We start from the raw sequence: 22,984 nt of genomic DNA, 5'->3' as shown, positions 1-22,984 counted from the left end.
GACAAGAAAACATCCATGCACTGTGACACCCTGCTCCAGTCCATACTTGACCTGGAGTGTGATGGCATTCACTCCTGATGCTGTGTGGAAACAGCAACCTCACCACAGCAAGAATGGCTCCACTTTACCTGAGAGTGAGCAAGGCTCAGAAGGGAGGGAAAGTACCCCAGCTTGGAACAGCCAATGCTGAGAGTCATGACAGAGGATGTGGATCCCTCCTGAAATTACCACAGGAAATAAACTATAGCCAAAAGAATCCCCAAGATTAGGAGATGAGACAGCCTGGACAACAGGTCCCATTTGCTATAGAACTGGGCCATTGGCGTGGAACCTGGATATGCATCTATAACCAATCCAAATAGTAATAAGATGGCTTGAGAATGAAGCAGTGTTTGTATGTACAGCTGATAATCTCTAGGCACAATTGAGACACAGAGGGAACGTGTCATAGCTGCTCTCATGGGACTAGCATTCTTGCCAACACACACACTAAGGTGATCATGGTCAGTCTGGTTTGTAGGGGAAATGGCTGGTGGGTTGGGTTTGCCTCATTACCTGCTCCATGCTTTCGTAGTCCAGTTTGAATGCCCACAGCTGGAGTCTGGCTGTGAGGTCACTGATGGAGGAGAGGGTAAGCAGAAACTGTTCAGCTGACCCGAGGGGGACTTCTGGATTGGCTAGCTGTGCCTCTTGGATCTTCTGCTTCTCCTCATCTGTTGGGACCATGGTCAGGATTTTCTATAATGTGCAAAGAGCCATATATCAGAGGCCATGCTTGGGCTTCAGTTGCCAGAGAAGCGACTCCACATAAGAACTCCATGGCTAGGACCACAGGTTTCAGTGGCAGCATTTGAGGATCCCACAGAGTGGGAAGTTCACTATGGCCATGGCTTGTTGTTGAAGAAACCACTGTCCTGCTCCCTTCACACCCTGAACTGAGCCAGCATTATTAGGACCTGGGTCCAACAAGCTTCCCAGCAGACATGTGGCTTTGACCCTCAATAGTTTGAGCTCTTTGGAAGAATGACCCCACTGGTGGGTGCACCTTGGCTTCTCCCATATATCTAGGCAGAAGTGAGAGCAAAGGCAAGCTGAGCAGTAGGAGTGGACTTGCCCTCTGCTGCTGAGGGGCTGTATGTGATGGCAGTGCTATCAAAAAGGCAACAGCAGAAGACAGCTCCTTCCAAATCAGGCTCTGAAGTGCACTCTGGGAATCACCTTCTGGTTGTCAGGTGTCCAGAGTCTCACTTGAGGGAACTCTTAGTGGTGAATAAGGGAAAGAACAAACAGCTCCTGGCAAAATTAAATCAAGTGCTAGCAAAGGAACTACCTGAGAACATAAGGAAGTTATGGAAATGCCCAACTTATCCTCACAAATCTGTGTGTGTCAAGTTGCCAAAGCCAAGCAAAAGGCAAAATGAAAACACATCAAATGCACTGGCTTTGGAGATGCAGAGGGGCAGGTCAACCTGGGGAGACGCTGTTGGCAAGTGCCCCCAGAAATACTCATGTTCTGTGAGAATGTCTCACTGGAGCCAACCCTCATCACCCCTATGCACAACTCCATGAGACAGAAACATCTAGAAGGATGTCCCCATGAGAAACCACACAGCCCTGGCCTGAAGCATCAGCTCCCATATGCTTAACAGGAGAGATGTTTCCCCACCCCGCCTCCCCAGGTCAGAAATATACCACTGGAAGGAGAAAAGGGGAAACTGAAGAGGCTCCATTAGAAGCCGTGTTGCCCATTTCCCTCAGAAATGGCAGGCTGGTAATTGGGATGGTGCATGGTGGTCAGATGCCTCCAGCAGAACCATAGCCCTACATGTTCCTGGACCATCAAGGAGAGGATTTCTGATCTTAGAGGGCTCTGTACCCCTTGTAGACAAAGGCAGAACAAGATCCAAGAGATGGAAGCTGAAGTCATTATACAACGAACAGAAAATAGCAAGTATTTAACAGTGAGGAGAATGAAACCTTGGGATTAATTTATCTGTAGGCATGGTGGTATCTCAGCTACTTGGCATCTACATCAAGACTTAGTAAATCTCTCTCTCCCCCAGGCTATGCTTTAGCTTAACCAGGAGTTACTAGGTCTGATATGAAAGCCAGAGAGTGAGTGTTTCTGGCCTGAGTCATACAGGAGGTCAGACTAGATGACTGGAGTGGTCTTCTTCTGGTCTTAACATCTCTGAAGGAACTGAGGTGATGCATTTGTGGGGCTAAAGGTCTGCAGAAGCTGGAAGCAGGTGGGGGTGCTTGTGGGGCCAAGATGCCACTTCCTCTATTTGTAGAGCAAATGTTTAAGAGATTACTGGTAGGTGGAACAACACCCTGCAGGCCTTACCTCAATTCCTTCCTTGTTAACAGCAAACTCATCAAAGTTGAGAATCGCTGTCTTAATGATATGGGCAGGCGGAAGCACCGTCAGGCCGATGTTAATGGCATTGCTCCTCTTGGGATCCAGGACTATGACGACTGTCTTTTTCGCATCAACAGCTTTCTTCATGGACAAATAGGAAACAAAGGATGTTGGTGTTGAAATGCAGGTTAGACCCTCACAGGCAACCTCAACACATGCTCAATGTCTCCTCTGAATTCTAGGAGCACCCAAAACACACATAAGGCCATGTGTGTACCCAAAGGCCAGTGCAGGAGGAGACTTCAGAGCACAGCAACTGCTCTCCACCCCACTTGCATGCACCCAGACCACTGAGCATCCACAGGCACAGATTTTCTGGTACAGAAATTTATCTTGCCATGGGCAGTCAGGATCTGCTAATTCATCTTTAACAAAGTGAAAGTGCTACCCACAGCTTCAATGGTCTTCTCTGCACTTTAGCTGTGTTGTACTTTTCAGAGAAGCCACAGAATCCACCACCCCCCTTCCCTTAACTTACATATTTGTGTGTCCACCAGCTGCACAGCTGGGGTCACAGCAGAACCTTACCTGCCCCTGCTCTTATCTTTTTCTCCTTCTTTTTTGAACAGCTTTAGTCTGTGCTCCTCCAGCACTGCCTTGGGAAGGCAGCTTAGCCTTGACTGGCAGGGATATGGCCAGAGACTGGCAAATGAGGGACTGAGGCAAATGAGGAACTGGCAAATGAGGGACTGAGCCCTCCAAGGCCTTTGGAAGAGCTTACATAAATGGAATTAATTCTACTCTCCACTCCCCCAGCAGGCTCCCAGTCACCAGCAATCCTCCAAATGCCAAACAAAACAGCCACAACAGGTGCTGCCCCATGAAGGACCTGGGGAAATGCCCTAGGCTGGACTTTGGACTCTTCCTTACTTGGACATTACCTCAGCCACAGCACTCAACACACACCCTGCTGTCCTGCCCCTGTGCTCACCTTGTGGGGCTGCCTGTCAGCTTGTCAGCCTACCTACTTACCTTGGAACTTGGCACTTCCTTGGCCCGGGACTCAAAGAGATGCTCCAGCTTGGCAGCATCAATCTCCACTCTCTGCAGGGAAGACCACACGGTGGCCTGGCCAAATTTGCCAGCCCCAGTGCAGTTATCAGGCTGCTTGAGCTCCTTCCAGAAGAGCTTCACAGTCTTCTTTTTCTTGGGTGGGGAATGGCCATTGGGTATGGAGGACCCAAGAGGTGCAGGAGGTGGTGGGGGCAGGGGGCAGCCAGGGACTGGGGGAGGAGGTGGAGGACAGCCAAGAGGAGGGGGTGGTGGTGGCAATGCCATGGGGCCTCCTTCAGCCATCAGCCCAATACCAGGAGGCAAAGGAGGAGGCGCATGTAAAGAGCCATTTTCTATTGTTGCTGTATCTAGGACATCAAAATCTTCCTCATTGCAAAGGTCTGAGAAGTCCAGGTCCTTGATCTTCAGCGCCTTGGAGCTGGTCTCCTGCCAATCCCATGTGAACTCAGAATCTTTTTTGAATGGGGTCACGAGGGCTCTCTCCAAGTTCTGAGAATTGATGTCTGCATCAATACTGGACTGGGCCTGCACCAGCCTGCCCTGGGCATCAGGGGCCTTGCTGTGGGGCCAGGCACCTGCCAGGCCCTGTGTGTCAGCATGGTTTGGCATGTCCCTGGCCTCTGCCAGGGGCAGAGATGAGGTCGGTGTTTCAGGGAAGAGCTGCTCCCTCCCTGACTCCATGCACTTTTTACCAAATGGCATGTCTAACATGAACTTCTTGTCAGAGGAGATGGTGCTGCAGGACTCGGTGCTCTCGTGCCAGGGGAGGCTGGGCCCTGCAGGGAATGGGGACGAAGTGTGATTAGAGCACTCACCCTTCTAGTGGTTTAGTGCCATGGTGCAGTCCTGAGGCACCTCCTTCTCTGAGGTGTTAGCTAAGTCCCTCAGCCCCTGCCCACCTCTGTGAACCCTGCTCTTGATCTCTTGCACAGAAGCTCTCTTCCTGCTCCCTGCCCTAGGTCACATGGCTGCATGATGCCTGTGTCTCTACAGCAGCAGATGCTGACTGCCCAGCACTAGAATAACAGCATGGAAAGGATCATGTTGAATCTGCCCTGAGACAGAAGGCAGGCCAGTCTGCTCTCCTCAGTGTGGCTGCTATCGGCCTTGGCAAGCATTCCTTTGCAGCCAAGCAGTTGTGGTACAGTGCTGAGTGTGTGAGCACAGGACAGAACAGGCAGTGCTGAGGAGCCTGACCTCCAGGGAACACTGCCAGCTGCAGCCACCATGACTGGCCCAGCCCCTGGCACCCTGCAGCCTCCCACTGGTCACCATCCCACTGCACACTAGCTTCACTGATGCCATCCGCCAGTCCTGCACACAGCTGTGTCTGGGGTGGAAAAGCAGACAGTGACTTGGCACAGAGAGCAAACACTCAAGCTATAGCATACTGGGAAGGGGGCCTTGTGAAGACACAATGCAGTTCCAGTGTGGCTGGGAGCTGGGGCTCACAGCCAAGGAACAGGGGGCCTTGATAACTGAGGCAGGGAAGTAGAAGCCTTTGGCAGTGGCTGGGCTCAGGGACAGTCCTTGCCTGATGTATTGCCCTGCTTCTCATCTCTCCCCTGTGTGCTCTTGGCTGAGCACGGCTCCATCTCATTAACCGCTTTGTTCTGCTCCTCCATTTTGCTCCTCCTTCCTGCAATACAGAGAGAGTAGAGGTTAGGAAGCCCAGGGACGTTAGGCAGAAGAAGTTTCCACACCTGCAGCCCCCATGACCCTGTCATCACATGCCCAGCCTGAGTGTACGTAATGCATACAGGGGAGTTTGCTCACAGCCCAAAACAGTCCCAGAGTTAGGGCAGTCATGTCAACAAGGGTGCAGTTTCTCCCTGCAGGGCTGCACATCCTCAGGAGCAATGCCAGACCCGAAACAGTTCTGTCAATGCAGGGGATTCCATGGTTCTGCATACAAAGGCAGGGGCCCTGTGGGCCCCACACACAGGGACTAGTGCACACAGTCACACCTGTACGTGGGAATTCTGAGCTGCTCTGCACATGCACGCTCTCAAAAGGGGTCTGGCTCTGGGAGTCGCATGGGGTGGGGAGAGAATGCAGGATCTTGCTGTCCAGGGCGTGCAGCTCTTGGGGGATACTGATAAGAGACCATCATTCCATCGCTGTAGTGCAGAGGTGTTCTCAGGATCACAGCCCTACTGGATACATATGTGTAAACACATAAAAGCCTTGCCACTAAACTCTTCTGACTCTAGACAGGAGAGAGTCGAGTATGATTCTGTGGACTCAGAGATGTGTCCTGAAGGCTCTGGTCAGCTGGGTATTGATTAGAGATAAGGGAAGAACTGGAAATGACTGAACAGCTGAAGAGGAAAGCAGCTGCCTCCCTGGTGACCCAGCATGCCTCCACCCTGAGGGATGACTCTCCAGCTGATGCACGCTGCCCCTCTTGAGAGGTGCTTTTGGGCTCAGGCATACATGAGAGCTGTGTACCTGTAGCAGTCAGCTCTGTGTCAGGCTCACAGACACTGCCATCTCTTCCAGGTGGAAACACGGTTGCAGTGTGCCCGAGAGCAACCTCAGTGAAGATGTCAATCTGCCCCTTGGCCATGGCTGAAATCTTCTCCTTTTGGGATGCAGCGAGGTTTTCCAGGAAGCGAGTTCTGCAAAAGGAGCCAGATATCAGCAAATGGCAGCATGTGGGGCAAGACATGGACCCATGGACTCTAGAGCAGCAACTACATCCTGGAAGAGCAGGCACTACTTTACAAGGAAACACCTTTTGCACAGGGCAGGACATTCAGCACGGCCCCGGAGCCAGACCTGGACATGCTCATATCTCAGGTCCCTGCAACCATCTAGTTCTCAAGCCAGTGCTCCCCTCAACACCACCCCAATGGGCAGCCAAGTTACCAGCCTTCTCCTTCCTCTTCCTGTCAGATGGTGCTACTGGACCTCAGAGATATTTCACACAAGGAAGCCCTGTGTCCTCAGCTAGTGCTTCACCTGCTTTATCTTTGAGTAACAGGGCGCCAGCCAGGTCCATTGTACAGGGAACAAGTCAACACCCTTGCCCTGGGAACACTCCATAACCAGCCAGCTGTTGTTATGGAAGCAACCACTAAAGGAGTAGAGGGATCACTGCAGCTTCAGCACTTGGGTTGCCAAGTTCAAGGTTGTATATCAAAGTGGGCTGCACAATACCTATTTCCCTCCCTAAATGATGGCTCTTCTCCCCTAGCCCCATTAGATTAGGAAAGATGTGGTTACCTGTAAACCCATTTACTAGGGGAGACTGCATGGATGGGTCCTCATTTTTCTGGGCTTCACACCAATTTGTTTTCACTCTTGACATTTTAGACGCATGAGAATCTAATAATATCTCATGCAACCACAAACCAGAAACAATTAAGAGTCAGTGACAATCACAGGTCCTGGGAATTTTCACAGAACTAATTATCATTGTGGACCATTTTAGCAAAACATGCGCTGATTCACGTCTCCCTCTCTCTCAGTGACTTCCCGCTACAAAGCATCTGACCCTCCTTTGTCTAGAAACCAATGCCTCCAGCTCCCCTAGTGGCTGCTCTACTGGTGCTCTGTGCTATGAGTCAAACATCAGCGGACCTTGAGTGATGGGAAAAGGAGAAGAGGCTGGAAAAATAATCAGTACTCCTATCACACATAAGCCTAAGGGGCCTGTCTGACTCATCATCGGGGATCCATTTTTTATGTTTTCCATGGAAAAATGGGTAAAAGTGTGGATTTTCCCTTCTAACTGAGAAAAACACGGATTTCTCATTTTAGCAGAGAAACACGCAGATTTTCCACTTTTGCAAAGAGCTCTCTGCCAGCTGGCAGAGTTCCAACCTGCAAGGGGGTGGGGGATTGAGAGGAGGGCAGTTAGGCAGGGGGTGCCATGTGCATGCACATGCACATGAGTGCCAGGCAGCCTGGAGAGTGGGTCCTCCAGGTAAGTGGTGGGGGGGAGGGGAATTGAGGCCCCCATAGGGAAGGAGAGAGCACTGGCGATGCATAGGGGGTGCACGCAGGTGCACATGCACCCCCTGAGCTTGGCAGTGCGCCCCTGCAAAAAGGCACCACCAACATTGTCAGCAGTGCCTGTGGGTGGTCGTCGCTTGCCATCCCCCACCCCCAACAGCGCTGCGGCCACCTGAAGGAGCTCACCACTTGCCACCACCATGCTCCCACTGCTGACAGCGCCACCACCACCTGCAGGAGCTCGCCATGCCCCCCCAGCCTCCAGGGGCATGAAGCATTCATGGGAGGGAGGGAGTTGGGGAGGGCTGGGGCTGCTGCCCAGCTGGGGCATGTGTGGGGTTTGGGGCCCACGGCCAAAATGCACAGCTGCAGGGCCCTGGTGGGAAGTGGGATGGGGCTATGGGCGGCTAGTCTGGGGGGCAGAGTTGGGTGTGGGCTGCCTGCTGCAGGCTTGGGCTCCCCGCTCTGCTGCCCTCCCATGGGGCCTCTGTGGCCTGATGGGTAGGGCCCAGTGCAGCAGGACACAGCAGAGGCCGGCTGGGGAAGCTCCTTGACGCTGCACGCTTTGTGTTGCCCTGGCAAGGTGCCCCCTGCCTGCCTGGCAGCAGCAGGGGTGGTGGTATGGAGTTGTGCCCCTCATTGCTGGCAGACGGGCAGGGAGCGGGTGCCTTGCCAGGGTGGTGTGGGGCTTGCAGCAGCAGCAATGAATTTCCCTGCTCTGCCCTGCTGTGCTGGGTACTGCCTGCTGGGCCACGAAGGCCCCCAGGGGAGGGCATCAGGGCAAGCAGCCCTGAGCCTACAGCGGGTAATCTGCACCTGCCACCCCCATGCGCGAAGGGGAGCCGGGCTCCACTCCCCACTCAGGCCACAGTTGCCACCACCTCCCATGGGTGGCAGCCGGAGCTTGGGTGCTGCTGTGGCAGGCAGGGGGCTGCAGACCTGGGTCCCTGGTCCCATAGCCCTGGCAGCTGAGTGCCCCCTCCAGCAGGGCTGGGGAGGGGGTGCAGGCTGTGGATGGAGGCCCAGGGGCATCAGCAGGGCTGGGGGATTGTGGTTAGGGAGTGAAGGGTGCCAGCAGGGCTCAGGGGGAGCTCTGATTTTCCATGATAAAAAACCCAAAATCAAATACCAAAATTTATAGGTATTTAGAATGTATTTTATTATAATGATTGAGGCACTGGTAGTCTTCCAAATGGCTTTAAACTTGCAAATAGATCAATAAAACATTTGTTCAACAGATACATATCTATATCTATATATATATATATAGTGACATTTCATTTTAATCATGGATTTTGGATGTTTTATCAGAGAATTTGTGAGGCTTATCAGAGAACACCAGGATTCCTGCTCATCATCCAATACAGAACACTGTAGCCCAGCAACTCTCTGCTGGTGAAAGGAAGTCAGCACCAGCAGAGAAGCTGGCACCACTACCGGGCTTCAGGATTTGGGAACCCTGCAGCACAGTCTGGGCCCCACTTATGAAGGAGGTGTATAACTTCACTCATGGGTTCACTCACGGGTTTAGCTTCACTCACAGGTTATCAGTGGGATGGTTTCTTTTCACTGCACAAAATCCAAGAACTCAGCCCTCACAACAACCTCCAACAGAGACAAGTTCTCCACAGTGCAAGATGACAGCACTTGGGGGAAGCTTTTTCCTGTGCAGATGCCCTGCCTCTCTGCATCTTACAGTCCAATGAATGGACAAAGAGACAATGCGCTGCTGCCCATGGTGTGTGTTCCAGGACAGAAAGCCATTTGCTCTAGCTCAAGCTGATGTACACTGGGAGTACTGAACATTAAAATCTGCCAGCTTTCACTAGCCTAGATTACAAGCCAGAAGCTTGTAATGAGGCCAGCCTCTCTGACCACTGGAATGCTCCAAACCTGCTACATCAGAGTACCCTGCCTGCTCCCAGCACCCATCCCCACCACCTTCCTAGCTCAGCAGCAGTCCTCACACCAGTCACTGGGGCTACTCCAGATAAGGACAGGATCCTGGCCTCAAGGTACTACTCTTTTCTTTCATAGCAAAGGCTCTAGCAATGGCTTCCAGAGCGGGAGGGGGAAGAGCAGACCCCGTGAAGCCCCCCTGCCTCAAACAGAGATGCGTATTTTAAGCTCAGGGTTCCAAGGCAAATCGCTGAAGGGTGAAATGTAAGCCTTGGCCCCCAGGGAGTATGAGTACCTTTATCAGGGCCCAGGCCTACTGTCTCCTGCTCCCCTCTAAAGCAAGCAGAAATCAATTAAGGAAACCAGCCTTCCACCTCTCTGGCCCTGAGCCCTGCTGTGTCATTCCTCAAGACATAGACACTGCTACCCATCACATCACCAGGGTCATCACTGCTGCTCAGTATGGCACGCACCAGAATAGCTGTGAGCACCGGCAGGGGGTGAGACACATGGGAGCAAGCCAGTAAGTCCCAGATTCCATTACAGCTTTTACTTTCCAATGCAGAGAGGCCCTACATGGAGCCCAGCATGGACTGGCACCAAAGGGTCCCTTGGAGTTCTGGCTCTGCCCAGGCTTAGCGCCCACTGGACAAGGTGCACATCTGGAGCCAGGCACACATCTGTACTTACTCAAACTTCCTCAGAATGGGCTTGTCCCCATGCAAAGGGGGGTTCTCCTCTTGCCTGAGAGAAAAGATGAGTCAGCACCGGCTTCCCTCAGTGCCCCACCGCTCATGCTTTCTGCATGCTGTCACACTGCAGCCACCTCAGCTCCTAGCCTCAGGACTCTGTGTCTGGACAGTGCCCAGGGATTCACATTACATAGCATAGCACCTGCCACTACTTCTGTATTCCTCTGCCACTTCTCCTCCCAACCACTGCCAGCCCTGGTCCCTGGTCACAGTGCTGCAAAACAGGCTGTCTAAAGCGATTACTTGTCACTGCTGGTCTACAGCATCTCCCCTATGAGCCTCAATACTCACACCTCTATCTCTCTGCAGAGCTCAGTAGCCAGCATGACCAGGCAGGGAGGGTCAGAGCAGCGGAAGGACTCCCAGCGCACAGGGGCACAAGCACACGCCAAGGCGGGCCTACTCGCAGGGCTAGACATCTGGGATTTCAGGCATTACCAACCCCAGCTGACTGGCCACTGCACTGGGACCAGCCCCTCTGCTAAGATCACCCCTTACACACTAGCACAGGTGTTGTCAACCAGGAGTGCGCGTAACCGTGGGGGTACTTGGGAAGGCCCCATGGGGGTATGTGGCAGCAGTACAGAGAAGTGGTGACACTTCCGGTTTTGCCACTGGTGCTTCTGGTTTTGATCTCCCCCTTCTCCCCTACTTGTCAATTGACTGGGGGACTCCCTGCTTTTCGACCGGGGTACACCAAACAAAAAAGGCTGAAAACCCCTGCACTAGCACAAACCAAGTTAGAAAAACCCCAGTCAGGAGGCTGCTCCAGCTGACCAAAAGCCCAGGCCATAGAAGTGAGATCCAGCAACAACCAGACAGGCTGCTGCCTTTTACTCAGAGATCCCCAGTGCCATGTAGAAGCCAGACAGCCCAGACCTGGGTGATCTCCCCCTGCTGCTGTGCTCTCCTTCCCATCTTGGCCAGGTACCCTCAGTGGCTGACACAATCTTTGCTGGATAACCATACAAGTGCTCTGATCCTCTCAGCAGCTGCACGGTCAGGCAGTTTTAAAAGCAGTTGGGGGATCTGTAGGGTTGTGGTGCGGGTCCCAGGGCAGTGAATGGAGCTCCTTCCACTCTTCATTCCTTTGCGAGGGATGACCGCCAACCTTTCAAGTTTCTGATGAGTGCCCAAGCAAGGCAGCCAGCTTGGAAGGTAGGTGCCTGCACCTGCTCTACACATTGGCCTGCCCTGGTGCTGGGTTTTGCTAGGTTCCAATAGATGGGTACCCCAAACAGAAGTGCAGGAAGTCAGATGGGCTCTGTAGTGCTTGGAATCCCCACAGAGAGGACAGGAAGAGGATAGGAAGCCAGCATACCAAGCCTTGTACAAATGAGCAGAAGTGTTTCCTGTGTAACCTTCGTGGGGTCAATTGTACCCAGGACAAGACAAGCCCATAGATTAAGGACCCTGGCTGTTGTCCCACAACATATGTCACACCCAACAGCTTCAGAGGTTGGTCCATCTGCAGGATGTGGCCTAGGTCACTGAGTGAAATGTGAGTTATGGCCTGATGAAGGGGAGCCAGGCAGGGCTAGGCACATTCTTGGAGGAGGGAACTGTGCAGCCATCACTCAGAGAGCAGACCCAGGCCTGGACCCAGCTGCTTCAGGGGTCCAAACACACTTCAAAGAAACTAGTGCAGTGCACACCCAACAGCCCAGCACAGAGAGGGGGGAGGCCTCTTCACCACAGCAGCCCGTTGGGCAGAGGGAGAAAACCACTGGAACAGCAGATAGGCACAGCATGCTAGAAAAGTGTCACACACATATACATTACATGTGTGGACGCATGCACGCACACACACACACACGCAGAGCCCATGTCACTTACCAAATAGGGGTAGTATGGTGCAGTCTGCAAAAGGAAAGAGAGTTTAGGCAGAAGAGAATCAGTGCTGAGAAAAGAAGCAAAGAGGGCAGAGGTGGAGCTTTGAAACACTGCCCACTGCTTGCCAAGGGCACATCTAGGGGCTAAGGCTCTGGCAGAAGAGGAGGAGGAGGCTTTTCAGGAAAGCACGCAAGCCATTTCCCTAAGGTGTGGGTTAGGACCCCCACAGTATGCTGAAGCCCCTCCTCCATCCCCCCATGTGCCCCTCCACAGTCACCCAGCCTCTATCCAACCACTGGCAACAGAGACTAGAGGCCAACAGGCAGGAAGCCTCCAGGGCCTGCTCTCTTCTTTGGGTACTTGGATACTGCTGTCCCCAGAGCAAGGCTCCAGCTTAGCACATCTGACTGTGAGCAGCATAAGCTGGGTATCACACACAAGACTGCCCATTCTCCCTACCTGCAGTTCTACTTCCACACACAACAGCTTCCCCCATGCCCTTTCAAACACTTGGGCCACTCCAACTCATGCCTTGCATGCCCCAGTATCTCTGAGTCCTGGCTCCCAGAACTCTTGGGCCCCTTCTGGATCCTTCATTTTTCCCCCACAAAATACCATTCCTGGGCAGGCACTATGCCTAGGGTGGCTTATCCACACATGTCTCAGTATCCAGCTGCTTCCTAGAGGTCATCACTGTTGAGTGTGCAGTGAAAGCCATGCTCCCAAAGCAGCAGAGCTTGAGGATAAACCCTACCCTGTCGTCCCTCAGGAATAGCTCAGGCTGAGCAGTGCAAGTGATCTATCACATAATATGCCAGCAGAACCCAAAGCTTGGGGATAGTCCAAGCTCAGGCCATTGGGCATCTCTGTCAGGAGGCCTGCTTATCCTTGGTCTCTGTGGTCTTGAGAAGGCCCCAGAGTCACACTTCCAACATGTAGTCTCCACAGGAACAGCTCCCAGCTAGCCAGAAAAGACAGGTCCTTGGGCCCAGGGTCTCTCATGCAAGAAGAGCCAGGCCAAGAAACAAACTTTGGGGAGTGACAACTGGTTAAGCACACCAAGGCAACTCTGACTTACTTGTAAATGCTCCTCTCCCCAACGATGCTGGGTTGCTCCCTCTCCCCTGCCACAGCTGGCACAGAGAGCTGCACATTAGAGGCACTGTTGTAAACACTCTGAAAGCATGGCCTGAAAAAGAAGTGATGCAGGGTGAGAATGCATCTCCTCTAGCCTGTGAACAGGCTACTCTCCACACCTCTGCAGCTCACAGGCCAGTGAGGTACAAGCACAGTCTTGCAAAAGTTATGACAAGCTCTGGCTCCAATACGTTTATGGGCAGGTAAATCAAATATGTACACCTTTGGCAGGCGAGTGTCATGCACCACAGAAGCTAGGATTTGCTGCAGAAGTGCAAGCATGCCCAGTTGGGCTTTCAGCCCTGGCAGGAAGCCTGGGGCCAATGAAACCCTGAGGAATATGATGCAAACTGATGGCACACAGGCTTCTACCTGGCCAGGAACCAACCACAGCCACTGGACTGAGCTGGGTTTCAGCCTACCCTGTACTCTGCAGAAACCCCACTCCCCACACATAATCAGTAGGGCTGCGCAAAATTTTGATGGGTGTTTTGTTTCAAAGCTGTTTTGACATGTTTTGAGCTCAAAACAGCAAAATCGAAATGAAACAAATGGCTTTGAAACAGCTTCGAAACAAAATGAGGGCACTCAAAACATTTCAAAAGTTTTGAAACTTTTTGAGTTTTGAAGCAGCCCAGCGGTGGGAGGCGAGGCAGAGCCAGAGCTGTACTCCAAGCAGCTCCTCCAGCCCCACGGAGCTCAGCCTGGTGGTGGGAGGTGGTAGGAGAGCCAGTGGCAGAGCCGCTCCGAGCGCAGCCCTGGTGAGCACAGCCCGGTGGTGGGAGGCTCTGCAGCCCCATGGAGTTGAGCCTGGTGGTGGGAGGCGGTGGAGAACCAGTGACAGCTGCTTGGAGCACAACCCTGGCCAGTGGATCTCCGCTACCTCCCACTGCCAGGCTCAGCTCTGTGGAGCTGCAGAGCCTCCCACTGCCAGACTGTGCTCACCAGGGCTGGGCTCCGAGCAGCTCTGCCACTGGCTCTTCCGCCGCCTCCTGCTGCCAGGCTGAGCTTCAAGCGGAGCTGCTTGGAGCACAGCCTTGTGAATCCTGGTGAGCACAGCCCAGTGGCTGGAGGCTCCACAGACCCATGGAGGTGAGCCTAGCTGGGGGAGGCAGCGGGAGGTGGTGGAGGACCAGTGGCAGGGCCACTTGGGGCACAGCCCTGGCTCCGAGCACAGCCTGGCCAGTGGCTCTCAGCCCAGCGACAGAAGGCAGGGAGAGCTACGGCTATGCTCTGAGTGGCTCTGCGAGTCCCATGGAGCTCAATCTGCCCTCCCAGCACTGCCATTGAGTGCTGGGAAGAGCCCGGTGCCACCCCTGCTGCAGCCCCGAGAGTGGCAGATGCTGTCTGCCTGCAGCTGCTGGGTTGCATTGTGCCCCAAACCCCCGACGCGACACAGCCCAGCAGCTGCAGGCAGGTGGCATCCGTCATTCTCCGGGCTGCAGCAGGGGCAGCATTGGGCTCTCCCTGGCACTTGAGGCAGGCCATAGCAATAGAAAGGGGATTACTGCCACCTCAAGATTCACTGCAGCCCCCCCACCTGCCTTTTCAGTGCTGCCACTGAGCCCAGACCTCTTTGGGGGTGCGGGCCCTCAGCTCTGCACACGGGATGACAGGAGCTTGCCGCTGCTGCCTGGGGCCAGCAGCAACTGCAGTCTTCCCGGTGCTAGGCACGGGCAGTGCCCAGCACCGGTCCCAGGTGGCAGCGGCAGCCTCCTGTGATCCCGTGTACAGATCCAGGGGCCCGCACCCCCAGGAGGAGTCTGGCATAGCCCCGCAGCCCTCTTGGGGGTGCAGGCCTCCAGATCTGCACAAGGGATGACAGTTTTGCTTTCAACGTTTGAGGTGCAGGTTCACAAAACCCCTGCACCTATCTCCTTGAAGCTTGGCAGGCTTTATGCCCTCAGAAGAGGCTACCATCTCTGCAATTTTCATCTGAATCAGGCTACAAGTGACAAAGTTATAGGCATTTTCATGATTCCCCATTATAGCCTATGGGCGAAATGTTGAAATGTGTTGAAATAGCAAAACAGTTTCAACAAAACAAAATTAAATGATGAAACGAAACACTGTCCCTTCAAAACAGCAAAACAGAAGTTGAAACAAAATGGTGCAGTTTTGCACAGCCCTAAATTTTTAGTCTTGTACCAGATACACAGCTCCCACCCAAAAGACCTCTGTACACCACAGCGTCATACAGACACTGGCCTGGTCCGAGGTACCACCTCATGTGCCTGATTCACAGGTACCTACAAATAGATTCCCTCCTCCCTCCCCTGCAGAACATGCTGTACTTACTGTGCTGGGCTGCTTTCAGTAACAACCTCTACAGGGGGTGAGGGTGCTGGGGGATGAAGGTCTTTGGCAGGGGATTCTATCAAGGTGCTGGAGTTCTCAGCCAGACGGTTGCTTTCCTGGACTGGGCTTGGGGAGCTGGCAGTGAAACTGACATCTATACCACCCCCTAAGGAGCGCCAGCCCCGCCGGCCCTCATCTGTTTTCCTTCGTTCCTTGCGTGCTCCCAATGGCGACTCCTCAACCCCATCTTCATATCTGAGTGCACTCTGTGGAGAACACAGGTGAGGATGGGACATGGGCAGTGTGTGCTCTTGCAGAAGCAAAGAAGCCCCCAAATACTGTGTGTTCCCTCTGCTATGTTCCAACACTCTTCACATGTTCACATGCACTGCCACCATACTGGCTGCCAGCTCAGACCCTGCCTCATCATCCGCAGGGATCCGGGCTTCCCATTTCCCACAGAAAAACAGGAAAAAACCATATATTTCCCTATTTTATCAGAGAAAAAATGGATTTTTCCTTGTAGCAGAGATACTTGTGGATTTCCCCTGTTTGCAAAGAGCTCTGCAGGAGGGCAGAGTTTCAGCCTGCAAGAGCTGATTGATACAAGGGCAGGAAACCCCAACCCTGCCTGAAGGGGGAGGGAGAAGGGGAAGGCCAGGGCCTGAGGCTCTCAGTCACCCAAGGCCCAGCTTGGGCTCATTGTTCGTTCCTGGAGCCTGAGAGGCAAGTGGGACTTGCGGCTTGCAGGGCAGGACTGGCGGGGAAGGTGGCTGGGGACTGAGGGAATGGGGAGGTGTTGGGGGAAGACATGGAGTCCCCGCTGGCATGGATCCAGAGCAGTGCGGTATCCAGAGCAGCGTGAGCAGGGCTGGGGGGTTGAGAGAGAGCCTGGGGCACCAGCAGGGCCGGGGGGCTGTGGGGAGCCTTTAATTTTAATCCCAGATTTGGGGGGTTTTATCAGAGAATTTGTGATTTTTTTAATCAGAGAATTTGCAATTTTTTATCAGGGAAAACCAGGATCCCTGCTCATCGGCCTGCAACGTACATTCCAACAGTACAGAGCCTAAGGTTCCACCTAAACCCCAGAATAGTTTTCCAGACTTTCTGGCTGTGGAAATAACATTCGAGCTTCAACCAACATCAACCTAATTTCTGGAGGGACAAGCCATACAGCACATGCATATTCATGTCACTTACAAGTTTTTATGCACCGATGTGAGTTACCCCAGCATCTGGAGCAGATAGGCAACCAATTATACAGGGGCAGCAGTTACAGTAAGTGTTATTACCACACCTTCCCACTAGGTGGCAGGGAAGCCAGTAATACCATATGCAGGATTGGCAGAATTCAATTTTTATTTTTTTATAAAGTTAACAGCTAAAAGTGATGTTTATTTTTAAGCATTTCTATCAATTTTTATCAAATTAAATTTTCAGGATTGTGGGAAATTAGGGATGTGGGGGGCAGATAATTTAATGACAGTATACTGTTAAAAGCTTTATAAAATCACGTTAAAATATCACAAGTAAATATTCATAAATCAATAAAGCATACCTGATCAACTAGGAGTCGGGCTGGGCTTGGTGGTAGTTTGACCCCTGCCTTGATCATGCAGGGGCCAGGCGCAGTGGGAATTTTGTGCCTGATCCAGTGGCGGCCGGGCTTTCGGCTGCCAACAGCCCTGCCCCTCCAACCCTGCTTCCAAGCACAGCTCTCCCAACAAAGCCCCCAGTTCCCACAGTGGCTGCTCAAGCTGCTGCCAGAGGAGCAGTGTGCAGGTGGTACAGCCAGGGCTCCCCCTACCCCACCAGCATTGGCCCACTGCGCGTGCGCGCGCGTGCATGCACGCAGCACCCCTTGCCCTGGATTTTCTTACTCATCCTGGATTTTATTTTTAATGTCCCCCTTCTATAAATTTCGATTATTATTTCCATTGGTCTGCAAGTGTCAAGTGAAATTGCTATTTATCGACATTTACCAATAAAAATAGAGTCCTGCCAAGCCTAAGCATCTGTTAAGTGAAGGGATGCTCTGGGACAGAAGTAGACAAGCAACAAGGACTCCAGTTTAATTAGACTTGGCAGAATTCAATAGTTTTTATACTTTCGATGGACAATATTGATGTTTAATTTTCATTTATTTCAATTTTCACGACCGCATGAAATTAGAGGTGTGGGGGCAGACAAGCTCCCTCATCAGCTTTGTCAGTTCCTCTTCTGTTGTTTCCAGTCCCCTGGGGTTTCTGGGAGTTGCAGTCCAAACAACAGTCAGCACAGTTCTGTAGGACTGCTCCCCCTGTCATCACACACTCCATCAGTCATCATTTTTTTATGTCCCTTTCTATAAATTTTGATTATTAATGGTGGAAATATTTTTTGGTGGTTTGTGAATGTGAGGCGAGAGCGATGTTTATCAACATTTACTGATAAAAAAACAAATCCTGACAAGCCTCAGGATAATTGACAGCAGTGCAGTTTGACCCTTGATTTTTCCTGGGGTCACTTTATCTGATTCAAGTCGGTTACAACAATGTACGGCTGTATGTTGTATATCCTTTGCTGCTTTGTTTATCCCAGTGTAAGGCAGGTTACACCACTGTACACACTGTGCATCCAGGCCTGGAGTTAGCCAACACCTCCATGATGTGAATTCACTCAGCCTTCCCCAGCCTCCCCTGCATGAGCGTATGAGTGTCTAGGATGCCCCTTGTCATTTCATCATTCACTCTTTCACTGTTGATCATCATTCTAAACAGATGGAATGGAGGTGAGATGACAAAGACCAGGGAAGAGAAACAGATACAAAGACAGTGAAGGGAAAGTGGCAGAGGAGGAAGGAGGACAAGGAAGGGAAGTGGTGCCACAGGGAGAGCATTTCCCATTGGAGAGGTATTCAGTGAGATGAGACAAGGCTGAGACTGACAAAAAATACTGCTACTGTGTTCCCATGGAGAAGGGCTAGGATCTCAGGATGTAGGACACTTGTCAAGCAAGAGGCATCCAAGGTGCTGTCAACAACATTACTGTATGTACCCACAATGCCAGTGCTTACTGGGAGGGAATGGGATTTCTGCCAGGTTCCTCCAGGGCCGGACTGCATGGGTCCTCTCTATGCAATCTCAGTATGTGGGGGGCACATTTTCAGTTCAGTGAGGCTGAAGTGTTTGGGTGTCAGCCCAAGAGGCAGTTATGCTCAGGCCAATGCCCTCCTCTGACTCCTGAGGGCACCTCATTGGTAGGTGGAACATTATGCTAGGGGTGTCCACCCTGTTCCCAGAATTGCCAGTATAAGCGGATGGGACTCTCAAGTGTGGGGTCTTTCCCTTCATAGCATCAAGAACAACAGCACTCTTAGGAACAGCACATGATGGGGGTTGGGCCCTGCACTGCAAGAAGCAACACCACTTACTTCATAGATTGCAAACTGCTGCTTCAAGTCAGGATCGGTGCCTTTGCTGTTCATGTGCTGCTGCATGATGCTCTCCATTCCCTGTTGCTCCAGACAGTCCGTCACATCATAGAATGAGTCCTGGTCTGGGAGAGCCACCAGTGTCTGAGAAACACCAAGGCAACACAGTTGGGACCGGGCCATCAATGGGCACTGCAGCCAGCCAAGCAGCCTCTGTGGCTACAAGGCCTTTTCAGATTGTGGGGAGAGGCTGCTCCCAGGCTGTGAAAAAACTGAGGCCCAGACATCTGCGCTTTGCTTCTGGAGGAGTCGAGGGAAATCAGACCCCATGAAGGGGCTAGTGGGGTGGCACAGCATAGGTCAGTCTAAGGCCACCCCTACCCTTGTCATACTGACCTTGTTAATGAGCATGATGGTGAACAGCAGCAGCTCTGTGTCAGCCCCATTGCGCTGCTCTAGGATTGCCATCAGGTTTGACCATGGATTTGCACCTAGGAGACAGCAACACATACATGGCAGACAACCCTATGTACGGGGCAGGCCTTTCCTCCCAGCACCAGCTCCCACACACCTCCCCAGGATCCTTCAGGGTGGCACTGAGCCACATGGTACCACCTCTGTAGTTACTCAGCCTGGATGAAGAGGCCAATGTTGGGGGGCAGAAGTGGCAAAAGTTGCAGGGCATGCACCACATGTGGACAGGGAGGTTTAGTGGTCCAGGACTGCAGCCTGCAGGGGGCTATGAAAAGGGATTCCATGTCTCAGCATCCACCAAGGGGCTCTGTCCCAGGCACAACATCCTGCAGTGCCATCAATCAGGTGGCAAGGAGCAGCCAGGCACACACAGTGCAGAGTGCCTGGGAGCTTGGCCACATTTGTCCTGTGGCTGGGAAGGTCTCCTGCTCCAGCCAGCTTCCTCATTGGAACCTGTCCTCCCTGGGTCCTCAATGCTGAGCAGCCAGAGTGTCCCTGGGGGATGGCGGGGCCTGTACTGCTCGGCCTGTTCCGTGCAGCAATCACAGACCTGCTTTGGGCAGCTCCTCTGAGGGCACTGCTCCTGGACCCCACAGGGTTCAAGCAGCCGCTACTACCATGGGACTCCATTCCTTGCACTGCACTTCAACTGCCAGGGCTTTCCAGTTCAGCGCTGGGCATAAGTAAATGTAGTGAGGCCAAAGGAGATGACAGCAGAAACGCTTGCTCTCTCAGGAATCCTGCTGTGTGAGGTCTTGCTGGTTGCTTGGCCTTCCTGCAGCCCATGCAACACTAGTTGCCACCACAAACGTTCCATTTCCTCCATGCCTGGCCAAGAGGAAAAGGTTTGTCTCTCTGACATGGGCCCTGGCTCAGCTCCTGTCCTGTCACCATACATAGACCATGCCATGGTGGGGTACGCCGCATGGAGTTGGCCAGAGGTAAGGCAACTAGTGTAAGGCTAAGAGTGCATATGGCATGCTCTCGAGAACAGCGTTTATTAACCTATGGGTTGCAATCCAAAAGTGGGTTGCAAGAATATATGAAAGGGCCACAAACAAAATTTAAGAGGGCACTCAAATCAGGTTTATCTCTTTCCTGCCTGTGCCTATGCTTTCATTCATACAGTTTTAATTCTTAGATGGTGGAAAGAAGGATCTCTCCCTGCCTCAACAAGCTTTAGATACCACTAATGTCCTGACCTGCTGGGACTGCCAAGCACAGGGTGCACTGCCTGGCACATCCTTGAGATGGAGCATCAGGCTCATGCAGTGAGTAGTGCTCAGAGAGCAACACCAAGCCCCAGGAGCAGCAACCCTGTACCCTGTGACTCCTGGGACAATGAGTCTGTTAGTGCTAGAGAGCATTTGGCAGTGCCTTCTCCTACCTGGGACATCACCCACAGCCTGCTGCATCCCTGTCTCTCCCCAATATGATACCTCAGCCCATTCCCCTGAAGGATGGCCATGCTCTTTGGTGACCATGATGGCGCCCACAAAATGCTGGTGCAAGGCTCTCTGAGAGCTGGGCACTAACAGCATCACCAGTACAAATACATGTCTGGAAAAATGGCCCCCCCTTGAAGTTAGAGGCTGCTCTGTGCCCATGGAGGCATGAAGGGACAGAACTAGACCAACACTTCCCTTCTCAGATCAAGAAGGCCCCTGACACCCCATAGCTTAGTAGTCAAGGAGGGGGTCCCAGGACTAAGGCTGCTCTCCACTGGACTGACACAGAAGGGAGCTGAAGGAAGAGGGGAAAGGGGGCACACAGGGAACAAACAGTTAGTGCCTGAGCCATGGCATGCCTGCTGTGACTATAATGCTGGCTGAAACTGCCCAGCCAGCATTAGCCTGGCACTACAAGACTTATCCACAAGCTGTCCAAGTGATGCAGTCCTGAGTGCAGGGGAATGAGGAGCAGGTTCTGATTACCAGCAATGCCCTGTTCCCTTTTCCACCTCCAAGTTGAGGCTATGGCACCTCCCACACTATTTTTCCCCCCACCCCCATACTGACAGGGGTAACCCCAAGGGCAGGAGAAGGGTCAGGACTGCTTCTGCCTCTCAGTGAAACATGAACATATACACTGGTACCATACCCGTGTGCCTTCCAGAATAGACCCACAAGGGTTATTAGAGACCCTCTAAGGGGCCCAGCAAGAGGCCTCCACACAGGTTTTAATTCCAGGCATGTAGACTGCAGGAAGTGAGAGAAAACAGGCACTTCCAGCATGGCAGGCCCCATCTGCTTCTGCTCCAGGTCCAGATGGGGTGTGTAGACACCATTCTCACCTCTCTTCTGGTCCACCATGTTGATAGCCTCTATGAGAAGCTGGGCGTTGGACTCCGTGTACTCCACAAACACAAGCAGCAGCTTCAGTGCTGTCTTCACCACCAGGCGGTACTGGGGAGATAGGGGGACATACTCTGCTGAGGTCAGAAGTTTAATGAGCTGGAAAAAGGCTCCACACTTGCCCTACAAGTCCAGAGCCTATCGGAGAGTGAAGTCACTGCAGCCACCCTTGCCCTTATCATGGAGAGGAGGCTGCAGGGCTCCCTGTGTCATAGAAGCCACTCCTGGTCCAAAGCTGGGCAGCAGCAGGCTCCAGTAAGACACCAGTGAGCTGCTGTGTCTCCAGAAGGACAATGCTGCCTGCTCCAGAGGCTAGTGTACAGAGCCTGCTCTTGTCCATCTTGCCCTCTGCTCTTCTCTGCCAGGCACTGGATGGCACATGTAGCCTGGGGACAGTGGCCCTACAGGCATATAAATATACTACACCATTACACGTGGCCTGAGGACAGAGCATTGAGTAGACAGCCCTCAATGACTGTGCAGAGCCTAGTTGGAAGGGAAGCAAAGCACAGGTCTTGTGTTGGGACAGGTACCCAGCTAGGGAGGGTACATGACAAGGTGCTCAGCTGAGGCACTGTCCCAGTGCACTCCCTAAGGAGGCTGTGGTGGAAGGGTAAGTGGAAGGCCAAAGCCAGGCTCCCCAGAACAGTGACAGGCAGCATGTGCCCAGGAGCAGTAGCTAATCCTTTTGCGAAGCAGGGGTGCATAGCTGGGGGAACTTACCAGGCTCCCAGTCAGCGTGTAGAGCCATTGCACTGTCTCATTGTGATCAATCACCCCCTGCATCCCATCCACAAAGAGCATGATCTGACTCAGTGCTGGAAGAAAAAGCACAGTTAGAGTCATGGCACTTCGTGGCTCAGTAGGAGGAAATGTGTTTCTCTTCCTGCCCCAGCCTGGCTCCATGATCACAGTTTCCTCATGCATGAGGGCCTGGCTAGGAGCTGCTGCCACTGGGGGCTGTGGGTCTCTCCCCCTCCCACTGCCTCCAATTCCAGACATGACCCCATGGCATTGGGCAGAGGGCTGCTCCGGTTACCAACCTCGCAGGATGTAGTTCTGGTAATTCTGGTCAGCCTGTGCCCCCACTTTGATCAGGCACGTCAACCCCTCTAGGTTCACAAACTCCGGCACCAGGTCCTTATCCTCCTGCAGCACAAACCAGAGAGCTCACTGATCTACTCCCACAAGACAGAGGCCAAGCCTGAGACAAGGGCGTGAGTGACTCCATGAGCAGCTCCCCTAGCGGCAGCCTGCAATGGTGTGGGGATGGGAAAGAATGGCAGGGATTGATAGAAGAGGGTGTTAGAGTTGGGGGAGCCCAAGGGCTGCCCACGCAGTGCAACCGGTAAAGACTCATTTGCACAGAGCAGGGCTCGGAGAGGAAGGGGCCACCTCACATTGCCCACACTAAGACAACAGGCTAAAT

At 52.8% G+C, this 22,984-nt stretch overlaps 1 protein-coding gene across 1 annotated transcript in view; it reads right to left on the bottom strand.

The window, feature by feature from the left end:
* Positions 1-22,984, bottom strand: part of FHOD1 (formin homology 2 domain containing 1) — a gene marked incomplete at its 5' end in the record, with an annotated part of 78,523 nt that overhangs the window by 6,789 nt on the left and 48,750 nt on the right. The window contains 14 exons of the mRNA XM_025209432.1: positions 556-738; positions 2,348-2,503; positions 3,395-4,212; positions 4,971-5,075; positions 5,888-6,057; positions 9,986-10,039; positions 11,884-11,907; positions 12,959-13,069; positions 15,316-15,581; positions 18,728-18,871; positions 19,124-19,218; positions 21,495-21,606; positions 22,279-22,373; positions 22,599-22,704. Of these exons, the coding sequence (XP_025065217.1) occupies positions 556-738; positions 2,348-2,503; positions 3,395-4,212; positions 4,971-5,075; positions 5,888-6,057; positions 9,986-10,039; positions 11,884-11,907; positions 12,959-13,069; positions 15,316-15,581; positions 18,728-18,871; positions 19,124-19,218; positions 21,495-21,606; positions 22,279-22,373; positions 22,599-22,704 (2,439 nt within the window). The remainder of the gene's footprint in view (positions 1-555; positions 739-2,347; positions 2,504-3,394; positions 4,213-4,970; positions 5,076-5,887; positions 6,058-9,985; positions 10,040-11,883; positions 11,908-12,958; positions 13,070-15,315; positions 15,582-18,727; positions 18,872-19,123; positions 19,219-21,494; positions 21,607-22,278; positions 22,374-22,598; positions 22,705-22,984) is intronic.

This window comes from Alligator sinensis, unplaced genomic scaffold, assembly GCF_000455745.1.
Source record: "Alligator sinensis unplaced genomic scaffold, ASM45574v1 scaffold642_1, whole genome shotgun sequence".
In the NCBI taxonomy this organism is placed as follows: domain Eukaryota; kingdom Metazoa; phylum Chordata; order Crocodylia; family Alligatoridae; genus Alligator; species Alligator sinensis.
The sequence above is the reverse complement of the archived record's forward strand: the minus strand, read 5'-3'. Positions and strand labels throughout refer to the sequence as shown.